This window comes from Poecilia reticulata, chromosome 15, assembly GCF_904066995.2.
Source record: "Poecilia reticulata chromosome 15, P_reticulata-male-v2, whole genome shotgun sequence".
NCBI classification, from domain to species: domain Eukaryota; kingdom Metazoa; phylum Chordata; class Actinopteri; order Cyprinodontiformes; family Poeciliidae; genus Poecilia; species Poecilia reticulata.
The window spans coordinates 9,170,472-9,192,862 of record NC_088844.1 but is presented as its reverse complement, the minus strand read 5'-3'; the positions used below and the strand labels follow the sequence as shown (position 1 = coordinate 9,192,862).

The following is a 22,391-nucleotide window of genomic DNA, read 5'->3' as shown; positions in this document are numbered from 1 at the left end:
GCAGCCAATCAGAGTGGAAAAAATTTTCTTATTCTGTGCCATTTTCTAGTTGTTAAATCTTGCACAAAATGACCAAATAAAAGATGTACAACATGCCAGTTTAAACTTTGAACTATTTGCAAAACGACTGAGCTCTGCAACATTAAAACATGGATAGAACCATAACTACATTAATCATAGCTCTTCTTCTCTTCAGTGTTTCTGTTGGTTATGGTGGAGCAGCTCTGTGCTGCCTTCAGGAGAATGGGACATCAGAGCATCATCCATAAAACTTCACCCACATGGAATTTATTGTACAAACCAGAGCTTTCAGTGGAAAAACTAAAGTTCCAGATCCTTTTAATGCCATACAAATATGAGACAGAAACATGGATTATATATTTATATAGAGCTGTCTATTGATTTATAGATTAATAGTTTTACTGGACAGAAATTACAAAGACCAAATCTGGTTCTTAATCAAATCCTAATGAGTCAAATTGAAAGTGTCATGGAGTCATCAGCCTCATGACATTAACACTGACATGAAAAATAATATTGAAGAAATAAATATATCAAATCTAATTAAAAACATAAATAAATGATCAGTTCTTTACTGTTATGGTCTGTAAGATATATTTATTCTCAGTACTAGACGTGGTCAAACCCATGACATCTCAACAATATTATTTTACCTTTTATCTGGAAATAGTCTGTTTATTCTTGCCATACAGTCCTCTGTATTAATTATTGCTCGAAAGGTCTTGCCATACCAGTTTATTCCTCTGTATTTACTTTAGTTTCTTAGTTTATTCTTGCATTTTGTTCTTCATTCATTTCCATTTAGTTTCATTTGGTTAGTATTATCCTCTCTTGGTTTATTGCTATGTCCACTTTAGTTTTTTTCTTGTTGCTAGATTTATTTTATCGTTTATTGATCATCAGTAATATTCACTCATCCGCTGCTGCGCCACCTAATCGTCATGATGTGTTTCACATCATGTGTTGATTTTTTCACTGTTCAGCGTCGGATTCTCTGTTTTTATGCCATAATTCACATCTAGTTCGTCGCTCCGTTTTATGTCCCGCTTCTCCTGTTTCAGAGTTTTGCGCAATGTGCTCGTTTTTATTTTTAACTCCCTATGATGCGCAGCGTTCGGGAAGCGTATTGATGGGGAAAAGGCAGACTGACATAAACCTTTTTAAAACAACGGAAACAATTTCTGCATTCTGATTATTGAAATTTAAAAGTGCTGTGTTGTTCTATCACCCCCGTTTCATACCGGACCACTTACAGCTTCGGTGTTAACGCTATAAAATGAACGCTATTGTGGTATCACCCATGGAGGGATTTCTTTATTTCTTTATTTAAATGGGTTAATTTTTCAGAGGGATACACAGTGAGGGTATTGTGATTTTAGCTACCAGTAGCAGGAGAACGGAGCTGCGCCAAGAAGCTAATAGAAGCTAACAAACACTGAATAGAAGAAGAGCTGCCATCGATACAGTTGCAACCAAGCATGATTTAATGTTACACAATGCAGTTTTACCAAGTTGCTCAAAGTCTAAACTGGCATTGTTGTGCATTTAAGGTGTAAAGTTTACCTTCGACCAAACGCCCCCCAAAGGCATCCCAGCGCCCCCTTTTGTAAAAATGTCCACCAGTGCCCCCTGCCGTCCTCTGAACGCATGATAAATGTTTAAGTGTGACAAATAATCCAAAAACAGAAGAGATTTGAAATATTTTTTCTTAGCACACAACAGTCATGTTTTAAATGGGACCAATAAAATGGAGCACTAACCCTGGTCTTTGCTGTAAATAACCATGGACTTTAATGTAAATAATCTTCTTGTGCAACTGTGACACAGATTTAAGGATTGCAAAATAATGCTTGGCTTGGAGTTGTTTAAAATGCCATAGGTTTGCTTTTGCTGTCGTAAAATATTCCTGCTAAAGCTAATGTTTGATTCATTAAATGAAGATGTTGAGAGAAATACTTACTGTAGGTAAGATATTGACTGGTTACATCCTCTCAGCAGAAAACCACTTCAAAAACATCTCTGATTTGGTTATAAGAGCAGAAGCTCATGCTACGCCTTTGACAACCAAAAAGCTATAAAGTCAGAAATAACAATCTGTTGCTGCAGACACGCATTCTAGACTTGATGTCAAATTTATTAAATCCACATAAAAACTGAGGGGTGTATTAACAAGATTGCTAATGGTTTCTTCTTCTGGTTTAATCGAGAATATTAATTTAGAGCTCATCCCACGTGGATTACTGCAATTTGGGAGAGGAACAAATTAAGGCAGACTGTGCAAGCTCCTGGCAAAAATCACTGGTTCCTCACGCTTGGAGAATGTTCATTAGACTCAACTCGTCTGGCTAGGTTAAATGGGCCTCCGGATGCTTATTAAATTCTTGCAATTAACATCAAATGTAGCTTTTTGATTAAGTAAATGAAAAAAATGCAACAATAATAGAACATTTAAAAAGCTGTTTTAGGTTCTAGTCTGTTTACCTTTTCTGTTCGCTGCTGTTAACTTTTCAGCTGAAAAGATGACATTGAACAAAACAACTTTAATTTCCCAGTTATACTGTGGTGTATGGGATAAATTGGATCAAAGCCACACAGATGTCACGGATTATTCCTTGCAGTCATTTTTTTTTTAGCTTGCTAGTTAAAAAAAAACATAATGAAAATCCACAGGGACTTTGTTAGACTGCTGTGATTTCTTTTGGTCAGAAGTTGGAGGAGCAGAAACAGGAAAGCAGGAATTATCTCAGGAGAAAACTGACAATGTATTTTGGGCACGATTCACATTCAGTAAATAAAAAAGCAAGACTGAATGTTATTTTCTGGGTGAATATGCATCACACTGAAGCTTAAAGAGTGCTCAAACCTACTTTGCCCAAAAGACACATTAACCCAAAGATATGACCTGCAAGCAGTCAGAAAGATTTCCATTTCACTGGATGTGCACAGATTGGATTCATGAAAGCATTTCGTGACAATCCTGCAAAGCTGATCTGTCAATAAGAAGACTAGAGTCCAACTGATGACAAATGATGAGATTCATTTGTTTTATCCACAGTCCAAGCTATTTAAATCATTATTAAACAAGGAGCTATATTAATTTCACACTATTTTCTCATAATTAAGCACTTTCATGTGGCATTTTTATAAAAAAAAAAAAAAACTCCCACATACTGCATCTTATTTGATTTCTGAAGAATAATACACTCTCCAAAAGACATGATTCCACTATTTTAGCTAAAATATTTTAAACTAACGGGCAAAGAAACAGAAGAACGTACCTTTTCGGTGTCTATGCCCCGTGACATGGACCAGGTAGAGGCGATATAGTCCATAACTCTTTCACTCAAGCCTTTGGGGACCTGATAGAGTTTAAGGAAGTCCCGGACACTGTTGAGCATCTCATGGTAGCGATTAGTGTTGGCATACATCTGCTGGAAGATGGTTGTCACGTTACCAAAGATGGTGGCGTAAAGAAGGGCTGTAGAAACACAGAGAGTATTTACATGACAGTATTTACTAAAAAATATTGTCCTACTCTTTTATTCTAAGTTTGTTTTGGTAATGTATGTTTTAATTAACATATAATAACTTTATGAGTGATACAGTTTATTGACAATTTTTATTTTAAACTGTGATACTTGCTAGTTCATTTATTTGTTAAAAGAAATTCTCTACGTCTTTCAAACGGTTAATTGTCGTCAAAACAAAAATCGAGTAAACGTATTGCTAAATATATAATATTCTTTATTAAAAAAAGCTAAATTTATGAAAATATGTTTTTGTTATAGCAATTGCAGGATGTGAAAGTCGGTTGTTTAAACTGTAACACACAGAAGTAAGAAAACCTGCAGCAGGATTTCTGTTTTTATTGTTGGCTTTTATTTAATGAATTGCTCAGTTTATTAAAAAAATCCCATTTTAAAGGTTAAAGAGGAAAGATAACGCCCTCTTAACGCCCAGAGACTCCTAAAAACTTTTCTTGTTTTTTTGCATCTCAAGCTTCAACACGACCTAGAAGAAAGTTACTCATACAAAGCCAAATATTCTCTGGGAGAAAAAATAAAACATAAAAAAACTTTTCCCGATCAATAAATACAGTGCAGATGAAAAGGTTTTTATGCTTCTTCAAGTTCGAGACCTTTTGCATTATGCTTCTTCTGGGGAAACTTTGGCAACAGCAGCAGCATCAAACTGTCTTGGAGGGTTTCTTTATGTATCCTTAAGCAGAAACATTCTGTCTCGGACAGGCTGGATGAGGAGCATCAGTGCGTTACTAATTTTAGATTCCTCCAGTGATGCTGACTTTGACTTCAGACCTCTTCAGACTTTCTTTCCTCGTGACCCCACTTGGGTTTTATTTTAGCTGTACTTCAAGTTATTGACTTGTCAAAAGCCAAACTTCCCCTCAGTGTGTGAGACTTTCAGTCAAAATTAGCCATCCATGTTTGACTCCGTGCTGACATGTTTAGCTGCTCACGTCATTTATAAAACATGTAAAACAGCCCCCCGAGGAAGAGTTTGATATCTTCACTTGTAAAGCCCATTCACGTTCAGTGCAACATATTGGCTTTCAAGCCTGAAGCTTCAAACAAACCTCACATCATCTTTATTTTTAAATTTCCTTGCTTAACCAAATAAAAAGAGAATTAGCTTCTCATTTTTTAAAATATATTTCTTGTTTACTTCAAGGCTGAAGATGAAAAGTTTTAATAAAGCCTGAGCTATGAAGAGATTAAAATCCTGATCAGAGTATCTTGTAATCTGCTCCATTAAACCTGAAGATTTTCTGTTTCTTGGTCTGTGAATAATTCAAGATCCTTTTGGCAAATTCCTATTAATGAGGAATGGCCTCAGTCTGGCCACTCGTCCAAGAAGGTTTCATTGTTCTGCGCTGATGGCTACAGCTCTAAAAGACTCTGCCATTTCCAGTGCCTTGCAAAACGTATTCACGGCTCTTGAGCCTTTTCACATTTTGAATCACAAACTTCAAGGTATTTTATTGGGATTTTATGTGACAGACACAAGACAGTGCATTATTATGTCAAGTGGAAATAAAACGATGCACGGTTTTCAAAATTCTTTGTTAGCAAAAATTGGGAGAGTGCAGCTTGCATTTTGAAGAACCACCTCTCTCTCTGGTTACACCTGAAAGTGTTTTATGGTACATCTGCACAAGCTTTGTATAGACACCACTTTTTAGCCCATTATATACAAAATAGCTTAGACTCAGTCATATTGGATGGAAAACTAATCATCAGTTTTCATACTACTGATTCTATATAAGATCTGCCTTTAAGCTTAGAGGCCATTACTGTGCTGAAATGTGTGGGTCCTTTCACACCAGCCCCGTTTAGTTTGTTTTAATTGAACTCTAGTTTGCTTGAGTAGAAAGACTGATTTGTTGGAGGAAGTGTGAATGTTCAATCGGATCAAAAAAGCAAACTCTGGTCCTCCAAAGAACAGAGGATCACAATTTTGACGCGGTAGGAAGGCATATGTGAATGCTAAGCGGACTGGAGACCGTTCCAAAAACAGGAAGCAAACCCAGGGCATCCTGGGTAAATACAACCAAAACAAACCGTGTGTGTAGCACTAGTGGGGAAAAATGGCACGTGGCTTTTTACCAAAGACAAAAGAGGAATCCTACAATCTGATGTCACTTCATTTTTGTTTACATTTTGCAAAGAAGGACGTTGCGCTCACGTCCTCTGTGGAGGTTTTCATGTTGTTTCCTCCAGTGGTTCTTGGTACAGCATGCACCTCCTGCTTCTCCAGTTCATGCTCTCCTGACAGAAAGTATCAGCTTAGACTGACAGGCATTGCTTAGTAGGTTTGAAGTTCCATATGATGGACTGACCAAAGTTCTGAGATGTACAAATATTACATTATTGTTTAATCTAACTTTCTCTCCGACTTGTCTGCTGTGTTCCTTGTTCTTCTTTGTGCTGTTCTTTGTTTTCACAGAGCAGCTGGATTTGTACTAAGAATTAACTACACACAATTGGATTATTTACTGAATAGGGTAATTATTTACTCTGGAATTTACTAAGAGTTAATCAGAGGGAAGAGACTTGCTCCACCTCACATTTATGCATTATTCTGTGTTCGTCTAACACGTAAAATCCTATTAAAATCCAGTGAAGTTTGTAGTTGTAGCATGTCAAAATGTGAAAAAGTTTATAGGGGCATGAACACCTCATATTTATGTGCCTTATCAGGACCAAATATGCCTCCAAACCGAATATTATTTTATGCCATGAACGCTTAAATTAATCCGATGGGAAATTACAGAGCATTAATCATAACTGGGCCCAAATATAATCAAAGACCTCTTGCCAAAGGGGAAAACCTACTGTTTCAGCTTCAGTTCGAGATGCTGTAAGCTGCTTCCAGGACGTTGCGTCCCACATCACAAGTCAACGCAAGAATCAAACTCGTTTCTTCTATCAAGGAAGGCGAAAGGAAAGAGTCAAGCAGCGGATCAGAGGTGGCAACAGCTGGCGCGTGTGGATCAAAGCTATCAGATGTCTGCTCTGTGTGAGCAGTGCTCTCTTGGCAATGTAGCCCTAATTAGCCTTGCTTGAAGGGACGGAGAGGGAAACATGCCAGCCAAACATTTCAATTATCATACGATGACGATGACATCGTATGATGTCACCAATGCACGTTTGTTTATTTCGCTCTCAATCAGAGGTGAAAAAAGCCACATAGGGGAATAATGCTAATTAAAAACAGCTCATGACTCCTTTAATGGGGGGAACCATCACAATCTCTCAGCTGTAAAGACATGTTATCACAGGTTTTCAGACCTAAAACAGTTCTTTGCAGCTTCAACTCCATTTAGCGAGACTTCGGGGACAACCGCGCGTCTTTTGCAGAGCAGGAAATGTTATTACAAAAGAAACTTGATCTCTCGCTGCACACGGAGGAGCTTCATCTAGCTGGCAACATCCTCCTGTACTTCCTGCCGCACACAACTTCCCTGAATGCCATCAAACAGCTGGCTCATTTGAAGGTAGTTAAAGCATAGTTGATAGAAACTCCAGCCCTGGGGGCCACCAGTTGCTATGGAAACAGGACAAATGTACAGTACAACTCCCCCCCCACTCAATCCCCACTTACTGTTTCCCATGCCACCCTACAATCCCTCCCCACGCTGTGATCCTCTGCTGCCAGCGCCGATCCGATGCCGCTGGTAAAAATAGCAAGAATCAGCGCATCCATATTTCATGGAGAACAGCCACGGAGTAGACTAGATTGCATCTACAACAGAATCCTCTTGAGGCGGTCTGGTTTTGAGAGATTTAAGGTGATTTGTCTCTCACAATGAAAATTTGAGACAAAGATGGGTCTGAAAATTAGTTTTTTCTTTTGCCGGGTCCCCCCCTTCCCTCGAGGAGAGCGTTCATAAACCCTAACAGGCAAATCGGAATGAAGGTAGAAGGAGGGGAATGGAGGGTGGAGGGACGGGGCGCGTGTGTGTGCAGCGTTGAGACTGTAGCTGACAAAAGTACAGCGGAGGTGAGGGGTGATTGCGGTGGGATCGGAGAGAGAGCAGTGCTAAATTGATCTGGTGGCGTCAGTTATTGCTGCGAGGTAGCTCTCTGTGTGCAGTAATGGCACCGTGCTGTACGCGGCTTTATGAGCTACAAAAGCCGAGACCCTCGTTAATAACGGTGGAAAGAAAGAACATTTCCAGCCTCTGTTAGCAGATATTAACTTCCAGTCCAGCAATTGCAGCATAACAAGAACTCTGAACAACACTGGGTGAGGAAAAAAAAGCAAACGTACTCGGTGCCTCGCAAAGTTATTCACACCCTTTTTCACAATTTGCTGTAGTCGTTTCAACTAGAAGTGTCCCAATAAAACTTTTTATTTCCGAAGCGATACAGATATTGCAGCTTTGACAATTAGTCAATACTCACATTGGCCCAATACATTATCAGCACTTTGTAGAGTGGATTGTTAGAAAAGGCTTGATCACGTCACATAACTCAGACAACAATAGTCAACAATATGAATGACAAGAACTGACCCATTTATTATTAATCAGTGGGTTTGTGTGCTGGATAGAAATGCTGGGGCTGATCCGGTTTGATACTTGTATTTTGGCCGATCCGATTTCCAATGATCGGTGGTGGTAAGTGGTGAGAGAGACGCAGGCTGGCCCAGGACGTCATAAGGAAGTTGGTTTAATGATGAATAATCCACAAATGAACAGAATCCAAACAGGTTGCACAGGGAGCAACGGGGAAGACAGAAATGCACATACGACGAGGACCCGATGAAGGACAGAGACAACAGGTGGGGTTAAATACACAGGGAAGGTAATCAGGGAACTGGACACAGCTGGGAACAATCATCAGGGAAGACAGAGACTAACAGAGGAACAGAACTAAATAAACACAGAAAAACCTCAAAAATAACTACACAGAAAACACAGATCATCACAAAAGCGTTTGTAGTAATCTGTTGAAGTTGCTCCAAGGTCCAAGATGTTCCCTTTTTAAACACCATTTTGACTCGTTTTCAAACAGTCGACCCAGGTAGCGACTAAAACGTCCTCATACTTCATGTTGTCGTATTGATTCAGACTGAGTGGATCTGACAACGGCGCTGATGAGGTTGCAAAAGAAAGGGGTGGAATTCATCAAAGCTCTCTGTATCGTGTTAAATATTTGCTACACGCTAACATAACGTTAGCTCATATCGAGCTGCTCTGTTCGGCTTCATGTCTACAAGAAGCTGTTATGTAATTCTGCGTATAAAGTGATGAGGTTTCAAACCTGCTCAATTGTTTTATTAGTATTGACAGTGGAGTCAATGGAAGTCTTGTTTGGTAAAGATATACCTCCGCTCAAAGCTACGAACGAAGAGCAACCCGACAACAAGATTAGTGCTATCCATCAGACTACTGCAGTGTGAGTGTATATTGATGTGCAGAAAAAATTCCTACGCCTTGAGCTTCTCTGAAATGTCACTTTAAAACTTCAAACCTTATTGAATAGGAATATAAAGTGATACATGTTTAAAAACGTTTTAAAGCTAAGTCGTGTATTTATATTCATCATTTGTTCTCCTAAAAAACAAATATTTCAGTAAGTCTTATGTTTTTATCCATTCTTCTTTCCAGAAGAGCTCATGCTGTGTCAGATTGGATGGTAAGCATCTGTGAACTTCAGTTTTCAAATCTGGTTACAGATTCTCTTTTGTATTCAGGTCTGGGTTTTGACTGGACCATTATAACACCTGAAAATGCTGTGATTTAAATTATTCCACTGTATGTTATTGTCTGTGTGTTTAGGGCCACTGTACTGCTGAGAGGTTGACCTCTGCCCCAGGTTTTCTCCCAAGATTGCCACTGCCATATTTCACTCAATTAGGATGATGTAACCTTTGTGCAACAATTCACACTTATTCCAAAAGGCGTGTTTGGTTTGAGATATCAAAGTAAAGGGGGAGTGGATAAAAATGAATGTCACACTTTTCAGAAAATCGAATTTGCCGGTTTTCCTTTTTTCATAATTATGAGCTGCTTTGTGTTGCTCTATTACCCCATAAAGAACCCTGAAGTTTGTGGTTGCAGTGTGACAAAATGTGGCAAAAGTTTAATGGGTGTAAATACTTTTACAAGGCACTGTAAACTAATGAATTTGCTCTAAAGTTTAGTTTGCTATGTTAGCATCTTATTTACCATTTCGGGCCTACCATTTTCAGGAAGGATAACAGAAAGCATGTGCTAGAAAATCTAAATATTTTAACGCGTTATCACAAAGCAGACTGAGATAATGAGTGAAATGTCACTTTACTTTATGTCATTGTATTAAATCAGACTGAATGGAGCTGACAGCAGCACTGATGAGATTGAAAAGAAAACTAAGGGGTGGAATTCATTAGAGTTTTCTCTGTATGATGTTAAATTTGTGCTGCCGTTGACATAAAAGTCGGGATTCAGTTATATAGCTTCAAGAAGCTGTTACAAAACTTCAGAAATAATAGTTATGAGGCTTCAAGTCACTTATTTTATCGATAGGAGAGTCAATCAAACGTTTGTTGGAGGAAGAGCATCCTCGTTTAAAGCTCAGGAAGAACAGGAGTCCAACAACATGACGGAGGTTTCTGCGGGTTTCACCGACTCAAATTAAGGCTATTTAAGACCATTATGAATGAAATTTAAGACCTGTATCATCACAGATATGTACAATAGAAAACTGTAAATTTTACGTAGTAGTAGTGCTAAGCTTTTTTGCAAATATCATTGCAACAAAACTGAGTCAGTGGCGAAGATGAATGTTGTCTAGCCAACTGCCGATAAATTAACCCTAACCCATGACTGATGGAAAAAAGCTAGCTGGCTATAAAGGTATATTAGCAGCTAGTTAGCAGTAGCATCAACCACTTCAAGTCACAGAGCACAATGAAGATGTCTGCATGCAACTCAAACTTCTGCCTGACACAATAGCACAGTGACAAAAATAAACTGCATAGAATATATCAGATTAAATCATAAGACCTGAAATTTAAGATGTTTAGATACATAAATTTAAAACTTAAGACTTTTTAAGGATGTTTAGATATAGGTCGGTTATTGAGATTTTAATGACAGGTAGTTGTCACCATAAATTGTAAGATGTTCAAACTGAACAGCATAATGGACCGCACTGCTACTCATCTGTTAGCATTCTGTTTTCTAAACTTCGCTGCTCCATTCATAATTTACTTCATCACACGTCAACATTGTGGCTTTTAAAAGCATAACACATCTGCCTCGCTAGAAAGGACGCATTCCACTCACATCCGATCATCATCATGGCCACAGCGAAGATTTTCTCCCCGTCCGTCGTCGGAGCGATGTTGCCGAAGCCGATGCTGGTCAGGCTGGTCATGGTGAAGTACAGGGAGGTGATGTAGACCGAGTCTTTGTTGGGCCCGCCCTCCCACTTCCCCGAACCAGTGGTGTTGAAGCGGTAGGGCCTGCCCATCGTCTCAGCCAGGATGTAGAGCCAGCTGTCCATGCGGACAATGTTGGTTTCTTCATCAATCACCTCGTAGTCTCCAATGCTATACCTGAGGGTAAATAATGATACAGCTTTTCAATTATAGTGTTTCATAATGTTCTTTTTACATCATAAGGCACAGCGGTGAAGAGCTCTAGTGGATAGAGGTTACGGGATCTACTTAGGTTCAAGTAAAAATATCAATAAAGGCCGAAGAGAAAGTAAATATTATTCTTAAAGAAAAAAGTTATTTCCAACAGTGTGTCTTGCAACTCAAGTAAACACACTAAAAATTTCCAGATCATCTTGAGACTTTAAAGAATCACAGTAAATTATTATGAGAATAAAAATCCCAATGACCCAGTTTTGTGTAGTCAGAGTGAAGAGAGGGTAAAAATGCAACCGCCCCAGAAGGCCGAGAAAATAATGAAACCTTTATTTAAACAAAAACTAAGCCTACGTCCACACAGGACTGCTCTTCTGTAAATGTACTAAAGGTTAGATGTCCTCACTGAAACACTTGTTTGTGGAGTTCCCAAAGCAATGCCTTCTGGAAAGGTCAAAGTGCCTCTTCTGAATCTTTATGTGCATATATGCAACTTTTCACTAAAAACATATCTAATAGCCACACTTTTAATCTAGATTTAGAATCTGTGACAAAAATCACAACGAAGAAGCACAGACAAAGCATAAAGCTAAAACAATTTAAATATCTGAGATCATTTTCTGTCAAGAAAATGTAAACAAAACCAAGACAAGGACATTTTATCATAATATGATAAAGCTAAGATAAAGCAGTTTGGCACTTTATGATACTGCTCTACAATTTGTAATGGATAAATGGCTTGTAAATATTTTACTTTAGATGCTTCTAATAAATTTAGCATTGACTGCTAGATGTTTTTTTAATCTTTATTTTATTTTACCAGGATAAAAGCTATTAAGATAAAAAAAAAAAATTAAAAAACCCTTTGGAGTCTTCACCTCCAAACAGAAATGAGCAGTAATCCAACTCCATTTCAATTCTTTGAGTGTCAAGCCCAAGTCAAGTCTCAAGTTTCTCATGACTGAAAACTACATTTTATAATCAAATACATGCACTTCGTTTTGTACTGTCTGTCATTAGGCGTAATTTCATACAGGAACATTAAAGAGAACTCTTAAAGAGAACATTTCTTCCAACAGTTTAATCTCATCTCAGGTCTTAGATCTCAAGTTTACATCCATTTTGAAGTTTTCGTTGGTGTAATAATGCATCTCTTCAAACTAAAAACTCGAATCTGCTTACAGCAGGTTAGCTTACCAACATCAGTTACCATGGTAACAAACTTATTTAAGAAGTGAACCAGCTTTGTGGAGCATGAGAATCCAGAACTAAACCACTAATCCAGCTTTGTAGTAGAGATTCCTGGATGTGGGTTATTTATCACACTACACACATGTGCCCGTCACCATCCTGCATTATTATAATTCACCTCTTGATGTCCTTCATATCCTGTCAGATCATTGTAAATCTTTTATTTGCTATTCTGTTAGGTCATTAGTTTACAACATGGATGACATTTTTATTTAGTTTTACTCAACATTTTGAGTAACACTGTAGATGTCACCAGTCTGAATAATCGTTTTTGAAATAAACAAGATGACAAAAATATTCTCCTGAGATGCAAAGTTGAGCATACGAACATGTTTGTATTAAAGTACACGATTACATAAATGTGTAGTATGTAACTTTCATATAAAAAATCATATACATGTATTTGCTAAAACTGTCATGTCATGACAGTAAGATATGAGACAGATAATCTGTGAAAAGATCAATCTCTAGATGCAGCGTAAGAGGGACAGGGGGGAAGGAGCGCCACATGGAGTGGTGATTGACAGCGCTAAGATCTGCCTACTGACTGTGATTGGTTGTTTCAAGTTAGCATGAGATTAGGCAGAGGAGCTTGATTTTCTTCTACATATTATTTATCTCATACCATACGGTCACGGCATAGTCACAGTTTCAACGAATATGTAAAAATTTATTTTTTTACAAAAGTTACACACTTTTATGTAATTAATAAATGTAATTAGATGTGCATTCCACTGTAGGTTTTACTTCAATTCACCAAGACTGGAAATTATTTCAAAATGTTTGATTTTTATAAAAACACTTTTAGCTTACAAAGACTGGTTTGTTCTTTTCTCCTCTGCTTTTGCTTTTGTGCACATACTAAAGAAAAGAAAAATGTGAATCCACACTGAAAAACATTTCACACAACCCTTTTCATCCCCTGACTATATGCAGGACTTGATTAGTCTTATCACAAAGTCTGAATTGTTTGAGCTCAATAAAACTGTCTATTATACATTGTAGTTTGACAAAATTAAGCTAATTGTTTTTCATGTAAAATGACCAGGAAGAAAAAAGCTTTTTGAAAGGAAGACGAATAGTGTCAAAAAAAAAAAGAAAGAGTAATAACTTGGATGCACAACTGAGAAAAAATGACAGAAAACCACCGATCACAAACTAATTGACATGATAAAGAAATAACCACAAAAGAAAAATCCCTAAAAATAGAAATACACAAGAACATAATTAACAACACTGTACAGATTGACCAAACAGAGATGAAAACCAAAAAAAGACCTTAATTTAGGATAAGAAGTACAAACAATAGTAACAATACAATAAATGCCATGGAAAAAGAGATGATAAAGAAGAATTTGTGCCAAAAGAACAAAAAATAAGGTCAAAACATGAGTCCCAAGCAAACGACAGCTGTTGCAGTTTGAGACATTTTATTTTTGTAACTCTTTAGGGTTTATGTGGTTTTCATGAGAGAATTTTAGTGAGTAATTCACTGCAAGTGCTGACAGAATCCAAGGTGCATTGAAAAAACAATTCATCATCAGGAGCACCTGTCTGAGTTAGCTATTTGCATATGAAAATACCAGGCTTCCTGTATAAAAGGCCCTCTTATTTTTTTACTCTCCAGAAAATAAATGAACAGAATTGGATGAGGCAATGCTTACACGTTTCCTTTTTGCCTGATTTCCTTTATTTAACTCTTTAGAAAATATTTTTTGGTTTTTTATGCAACAATAAAAAAAAATCTCCAGTGTTCTTATTCGGGAGCAAGAATATGCTTTTGTTTTTCCAGCCCCAGAGTAAAACTAACACTTCAGCCACCTCCATTGTTTTCTACGTAAGAGAAAATGACAGGCAGCGAGCAGGAAGCCAGCTCCTGCAGTGGCTGCTGTCATCCCGGTTGACGACGGTTAAACTTTTCTCGAGTCGCCGACGCGACTCCGCGTGTGACCATGGCAACCACTGAAACCACAGAGGAGCTATTTTTACTGGTATCGCTGTCTGGTTTTGGAGCACCATAAGGTACATTTATTCAGGTCTGATTATGCTGTCTGGACCGACAGTTGATGCAAACCGTGCCGCTCGGAGCCTCCGAGTGAAACTGACAGTGAGTGAACATGTGTAACAAGTGTGTAATCCGAAAAAAAAGAAAAAAGCATAAATAAAAGACAGTGCAGATTAGTCCATTATTCACAACAACAGAAAAAAAAAGACTTCTTCTGCTTTCTGTGTGGGAGGAGCAATAAATAGACAAAGTAATAAATAATCTGCGTATCAGTATGTTGTAGATCTCATTAGCCCAATAAATCAGATACAACACATAATGGCAACTTAATGTCCCCATTACACTCTATAGCGCCCCTGCTGCGTCGATGATCTGATTAGATTTTGGAGACCTATCTCCATAAATCTGCATATTAATGAGTAAAATAATAACTCTCCTCAAAGTGTAATAACTCTTTAGCCTTTGAGATTCTGGTTTGATGAGTGAAAGCAAGCGTGTTTACAAAAAATATATAATTAATGCGCAGATCAGCCTCACCACTGACCTCTTTTATATGAAATGGCTCTGCAATCAATGCGCTGCAATATTGCGGAGCGAAAAAGGGTTATGTAATGTTTTGTTGATCTGGGACAAACATGCAGACATACCAGATGCAGGCCAACCAGTGTGCCGCCAGTCCAAAAACACAGACCAGCAGCACCAGGACGGCCGCCCCATATTCGATGTAGTGGTCCAGTTTGCGGGCGACCCGACCCAAACGGAGGAGCCGGACTACCTTAAGAGAGCTGAACAGACTGCTGATCCCCTGGAAGAAAAGCCAAACAGGAAACATGTCAGATAAGAGCATTGGGAGATTCTCAGTAGAGTTTTTTTAAATATGCAAAAGTTTACATTTTTTTCTCTTATTCATGTTTTTGCTCAAAAGTGTCAATAAAAAATATCTGTTTTTGTCAAGAAAATAAATGTCTCAATTATAACACATTTTGACTAAATTCTTTACTCTTTACATTGCTTTTTAGCTTTGTTACTAAAACATAAACTTAAATTCAAAGTACAGTTTTAACAGCTAGATAAAGACTACAGATTTTTCAGTTTTTTGTCTACGTTGCACATTTAGGGGAATGTTTATGTATTTTGACTTAGATTTGATTATGCTGTGGGTAATCAAAAACATTTCTCTATATTTTGAATACGAGGTAAAATGATATCTGTAGTTTCTTCACTTGCTTTCCTTTTTAACAGGATGACAGACCACTGACGCATGTCAAAATAAAATTAAGAGGCCTACATTATCCGATTCACAGATTTTTTAAACATCTGAATACTGAAATAAAACCTACAGCAAATATAAACATAAAATATATTTTAAAAATTTGAAAGCTTTTCAGAGTAGCCACAATATAAAAATAAAACCCACCCTAAATGTTTTATTAGCAGCAACAAGCACATAATAAATAAAAAAGAACAAAAAAAAAATCATGAAGATTTGATTGAAAAAGCATTCTCCTACAACGTGATAAAACTTTACAACTCTAAGCAGCTCTAACCAAAGGCTAAATGTCTACTCAGCTTAGCTGCAACCTGAAACGCCCGCTCACTGATTCAAAGCGACAACTGCAATCCCATCAGTCTGCTCTGCAGTGCTGTTGGTATTCTTTATGTGTGTGTCTGTGCACTATCTGGGTATTGATTTAGCTAAAGTGCTGTGGTCTGCAATGCGAGTACAACTGCTGTGTTGGCTGTCACTTGATCTGTCAGAGATGCTCATCAAACACCTAAACTTCAGCTTGTATGAAATCACTTTTCAGCCTTTAGATCAGACACTTGTAATGGCCACTACTAAACATTGACTTTTTTTATCCGAAAGCCTCTTTGTAACCGTTTGGTGGTACGCTTTGGGGTCACCGTGCTTTTGGACCTAAGCTTGTTATGCCTTAGCTTTGACTTCCTAGTCGAGGTTTTGAGAGGTTTCCTCAATATTTTGGAATAATGTTCTGTCCTAATGGTGCAATCTACTTTGTGAAGTGCAGCAGACTTCTCTCCTTAGCAAAAGAAAAAGCTACACGACACAATGCTGCTACACCCATACTTCACTGTTGATTGATGTTTCCCAAGTTTGCAAGCTTCCTCCTTGTTCCTCCAAATGCAATGATGGCCTTTATGGGCAAACACTTTAATTTTAGTTTTATAGACCAGAGGACAAGTCCCCGAAAGTTATGGTCTTTGTCTCCAAGTTCACTTACAAGATGCAATCTTGCTTTTTATGTTGCTATTCTAATAATAGATTATTTCTCCCTGAGTGGCCTTTTAGCCTAATACATGGATTTGTTTTAGTGTGGATAATTGCTCTTTCTCTTACCAGCTTCAGTCAGCATCTTAAAAAGGCTTTTTGCTTGTTTCCTGAACGGTATGGTAGTTAGACATTCCCACAATGAGGCTATTCTTGGATATAATTGTACAAACAGATAAAAGCGGAACCTTTAGACTTGAAGAAGGCCACAATTCTGTTTTTGAAAACTTGCCTGAATTGTTTTTTATATTCCCATGATATCAGTGTGTTTGAGCAGTTGCATTGAAATGAATCCAAAGTTGTGCCTCCATGTAACTCAGCTGTTGTTAATGAACCTATTAAGAGTTTGCTCTGTTTGTTTAATGGACAGTAAGCTAAGTGTTTGTAAATTCAGAACTTTAAGATGACACTAAACATCGTTCAAAAATGCTTCTCATTATTTATTCTTGCTTTTAGCAGATAAAAATAATTTGACCTAGAGCAGTATAACATTGGTCTAATTTAAAGAACCTACACGAGGGTGATTGACAGCGCTAAGCTCCTCCTCCTGGCTCTGATTGGTTGTTTCTGACAGAGCAGTCCAATTCTGCAGATGGTAGTAGGACCACATGGAAGAGGAGCTTTATTTTCTCATAGATTATCTGTCTCATACTATACTGTCAGGACATAATAGCTTTAACAAATATGTTTTTAAAAAATCTTTATAAAAGTTATATACTGCAGCTTAAATGTCAGACAATGAGAAAGGAATGGCATGTGTCTCTATAAAAAGTGTATGCCAATCTGTTTTTTACCGATAGAGCCAGATGCCTGCTTTTGATCCCCTCTTCATATTTTAATTAAAAAGAGCATGTTTACTCGGTCGAAGTTGATAAATCTTATGTAATGAGAATAAAAGTTATGCATTTGACACCTCTATCAACGTTTTACATAATACATCCCCTTTGTGTCAAATGTGAGGGCTAAATTATTAACTTATCACTTTGTGGTGAAAAAATAGATTATTCATAGCACTCAGAAAAATCAGAAAGAGCATTACAGCAGCTATGCACCACAAAGACCTTGGGGCCAATCCAATAAAGGAAAGAAGTTTCCACAAGTTTCTCATAATTTATTCACATCCTGTTCAGAATAATATAATTAGTTGCTCCTCTGCAGCATCATCTGTTAGTAGGTGTTTTGTTTTTTCTTTCTGAAACTTTGCCACTTTGTCATCTTCCAGGTCATCTTCTTTTGCTTGACTTACAGGATGACAGCTCCGGTATTTATTAAACCCAAATGCAGAGTTGGTACTGTTGGGACAGAAGTTGGGCAGTTTCAAACAAACGCCGACCCAGTTTTTTGGGCTAACAAAGACAATAGAAGGAGCCTCATCATACGTCACAGCCTTTTTAAGATACACAATGACCCCGTGAGACTTCTCTTTTACGTCCCCAAGCGAGGCCGGCGTCAAAATGAACGACAGTAACAGTTAGGACCTGCAGGTTTATGATGAACCGACTGATTCAGAGGAAAAGAGATGGTTGTTGATGTCCTCCATCCTGGCAAGGCCACAGTCCCAAAGACTGAAATCAGAGAGATGCTTGCCAAGACCACCCCGATGTTGTATTTGTCTTTGGCTTCAGGACTCAGTTTGGCAACCTTGTCTTGCCATAGTAAGATTCTACGACTCTTTAGACTATGCCAAGAAGAATGAGCCCAAACACAAACTTGCCAGGCTTGTTCTGCATGAGAAAAAGAAGATCTCAAGGAAACAGCGCAAGGAACGCAAGAACAGAATGAAGAAAGTGCGCGGCATCAAGAAGGCAGTGTTGAAGCTGCTGGCAAAAAGTGAGTCCAGACGGCCAGCGGGTGTCTTCTCATGCTCAAGTTGGTCTTTTACATTGTCATCAAATAAAGTTTTGGGGGGAAAAGACCAAAAAAAGAGACCCCATGAGACGTCCTTGAGCCTCTAACATAGGCTGAATAAAAAAAATTATAAGATGGTGAAATGTTGCTGTGTAATAATGTTAAAATGAATGGGTTGTGGAATTGAATTTAGTTCACAGCAGAAAACTTGTTTCGTTACTTGGAATAGCATTAACATTATAGCTGCTAAACAAGCTAGCATAGGGCTAATGTTAGCTATGGTCAATTATTAAGATTTTACCGAACACTTTTAACTTAAAAGTCACTATAGACAGACAACGTTTTATTCTTTCAATGGTGTATTTTACATTTATTTAAACTAACACGTTTTTAAAGCGGGTGTATTATGGGAAAAAAAATACAACTTTTTTGAACCTTAAATGTCATTCCCTCATAAAAAATAAAAATAAACATACCTAGAGGGTTGCTTTGATTCTTTCAGGGTGCCTAAACGCTTGCTCCCTCAAGTTTGTCCTTGGAGCTGCAGCTTCCGCCCCACAGAGAGCGTTTCCCCCACACCTCACCCACTCAGCTCCGCAGCAGCAATTAGCAAACACCTGGTGAATCTGCGCATTTGCCGAGCTCATTACAGAAATTACTTCTCTTGACAATTTTTGATTTCAGCTCATTTTTCGGTCATTTTTAAATATCTTTATTTCTTTTCTGAGGTTTCCATATTTTTTGCAAACCGGATATTTATAAAATATACAAAATCAATTTAAACAGTTTTTAAACTATATAATTTACTTGCACTAAATTAAGAATTTTCATAAGCACCGTTTTTTTAATTTACTTTGTATATTTGAAATTATTTTTCAGTCTCCATCTTTTTGTTATTTTTGCTCAGTTTTCCACGTGCTTGTCTGGCACTTTGCTGCTGGTACACCTGAACTACCGCAGTAAAAGACAAAAAATAAACTTGATACTGCTCTATAAAAGAGTAATTGGATTTCATAATGAACAACAAATCATAGTAAAGCTCATAAGTAAATACGATACACTTTGATAAACCAACTGCTAAGTAAGTCCATAAAGAAATCTGCTTAGGATCAGCAGATTTTTTTTCTCTTATGGCATTTCCACCAACAAAGCGATGCCATCTCTTTTTCTGGTGCTATTCGCTTCACTTGTCATGAAGTGCAAACGTTAGAGTCTCAGTTTAAGTGTGTCTTTTTCAATTCATTAGGCCCCTCTGTGCCTTGTTTATCTTACGAGTTCTGTTTTATTTCACCAGTCTGCCTGTGGATTTTATATCTGGATTTGCTCCTACACTTTTCTGTCCCTGTGATTATATTTATTGTTTCCACCTGTGTCTCATCAGCCCCTGCTGAGATTCAAACTGCTTTGAACTTATGACTCGCTTATTTATCGTAGATTTTCTGGTATTTGGCCTTTTGCAGGTTTCAAACCCGTCATACTTTTGAGGCATCTTTGCTGGAGGAAGTTTTATTAGTCTTTTATTTCCTATTGACCTTTGACCTCTCGCTACTTATCACGTCATATTAAATATAAATTACCTTATGAAACTATTGGTAAACCTTTAACTTTCCCACATTTTGTCACTTTACAACCACAACTTCAATTTATTATACAGATATTTTAGGTGACAGACCAACACAATGTATAGTTGTGAAGCAGAAGGAAAATAATATCTGGTTTTCAAATCTTTTTGGTGTGCATTTGTATTCAGAGCCTTTAACTTTTTACTCCTAAATATAATTCAGTGCAACCAATGGCCTTCAGTTTAATTAAAAAACAGAGTCAATTGGTAATACAATACAAACACAGTTGTTCTGTTCATACCATAAAGGTTTGTCATGAAGATCAATAAACACACTAGTCAGATCAGGTGCTAACCTATCAACACATTTAAACTGACAAACATGGACCATTAAGATTAATCAGAGATCTGTGGTAACTGTGGAGGAGTTGTAGAGATCTACAGCTCAGGTGGGAGAATCTGTTGACAGAACAACTACTACTTCTGAACTTCACAAATCTGGTCTTTATGGCATAAAGAAAATCTGGTCTTTATGGCATAAAGAAAATCTGGTCTTTATGGCATAAAGAAAAAAAAACAATAAGAGTCTTGTTGAACTCATCTAGTGAACACAGCAAACATGTGGAAGATGGTGCGTTCAGTCAGATGAGAACAAAAATGAACTTCTTGGTCTCCATTCAAAATGACCTTTGTGGCAGAAAACTAATTTTTACACATCACTCTGAAATCATCTTTATTCAGCAGAAACATGGATGCCGATCAGTGTTGATAGGAAGATGGATAGCAGGCTAATCCTGAAAGAAAAGCTGGCTGCCAAAACACTTGATACTGCCTCAGAAGCCTACAGTAAATACACAGCGTTACAGTCAAATGGTTCAGACTGAACTTGAGCACTTTTGCAAAAATAAATAAATAAATGCAGGTAAAATTCTCTAGAATGCAAAGTGGATCCATAGTTATAAATGCAATGAAAGTATTGACTTGTGGAACTGAATCCAAATGCGTGTGATTTTGTTAAACAAAATGGACAAGACGCATCACTTTTCTTCAACTTCACAAATATGCACTATTTTTGTTTTATTCTATCAACTAAAACCCAAATGGAACACGTTAAAGTTTGTAGTTAGGTTCAACCCAGTTAGGCAGGAACGAAAGAAATGCCTTCAGATGACTTTCAACTCCTTTTCATGAAACTGTGGTCTGAAGTAACATCTGCAACTTTAATGCTAGAATGAGTTAAATTAATTACAATGGCTTTGTCATAAGTAATCCAAAACCGCTGATATAAAGACTTAATCCCATAGATCTTATAATGCAATTAAAAATTTAACTTGACATTTAAAAAAAAAAAAAAAAGAAAGTCTTGTGACTCGACGGGCTTTGACAGCCATTAACAGGATGCAGCCAAGCTCAGATTTGCCACAAATTTCTAAACGTTTGCTGCAAGAGTAACGTAAAGTGTGCAACGTATGCCATCTCTGAAGCCTAATGAAGAAGTTTATCCAAACTGTTTAAGACTGTATGAGTGAAGTAAAACCCCAAATCTGTGCATTATCATATTCCAATCAAACTGAAGCCTACTTGGGTGACAGCTCGGTGGTTCCAATTCTTCCCATCACGTCCCATGCATGAACACAGGCAGAAGAGGAAGAGGGTGAGGCCATGCAAACAGAATGTGAGGGGGGCGGTGGGGTGGAAAAAGAAGAAAGAAACAAAAGCGTGGAACATGAGAAAGAATACTTAATTACTGATAAGCAACAAATAAATACATGGAAAAAAAACAAAAAAAGAAATCCAACAATCAAAAATGAAACTGATCGAAGTGCACGGTGTGACCAAGCCATGCGCCGAACAAGAATAACTTAGAAACCACCATGAATAACTTGAATCGTCATCCAGCCTTTCTTTAATGGAGACCTGCTAGGGAGGAACAGCCATCAAAGTTATTCATGCCAGTCATTAGGTCTGCAGCAGCAGCACGATCGCCTTCAACCAATATGAAGCTTCCTGGATTCACTGAGTTGTTGGAGGCAGAAAGTGGGAGGAAAATCTTAGAAATGGGTTTTTTTTTAGCACATGTCTCAGTTAAACTGTAAAAAAACATGGAGAACCAAAAGTCTCAAACTTTTTAACATCTTTAAAATCCAATTTTTGATGTTAAGTGTAATTATTCAAAACCCAGTGAATCAGTGTTTTTATGAAATCCATGCAAATGATTAAAAATATATATATATATAACTTTTTTTTCTAATATTTATGGAGTCAGTACAGATTTGAAAACTTTCCTAAAAATATTCAATATTGTGTCCAGA

The 22,391-nt window shown here is 37.5% G+C and overlaps 1 protein-coding gene across 4 annotated transcripts in view; it reads right to left on the bottom strand.

Annotated features, from left to right (window-relative positions):
* The window catches only part of kcnh1a (potassium voltage-gated channel, subfamily H (eag-related), member 1a), an 81,745-nt gene that overhangs the window by 33,036 nt on the left and 26,318 nt on the right, over nucleotides 1–22,391 (bottom strand). For 2 of the 4 annotated variants that reach the window (XM_081616705.1, XM_081616706.1), the window contains 4 exons: nucleotides 21,661–21,687; nucleotides 15,028–15,185; nucleotides 10,817–11,088; nucleotides 3,300–3,499 (listed from right to left, as the gene is read on the bottom strand). In XM_081616705.1, coding sequence (XP_081472831.1) covers nucleotides 3,300–3,499; nucleotides 10,817–11,088; nucleotides 15,028–15,185; nucleotides 21,661–21,687 — 657 coding nt within the window. The remainder of the gene's footprint in view (nucleotides 1–3,299; nucleotides 3,500–10,816; nucleotides 11,089–15,027; nucleotides 15,186–21,660; nucleotides 21,688–22,391) is intronic. The other 2 variants (XM_008428788.3, XM_008428789.3) reach the window with 1 other exon arrangement.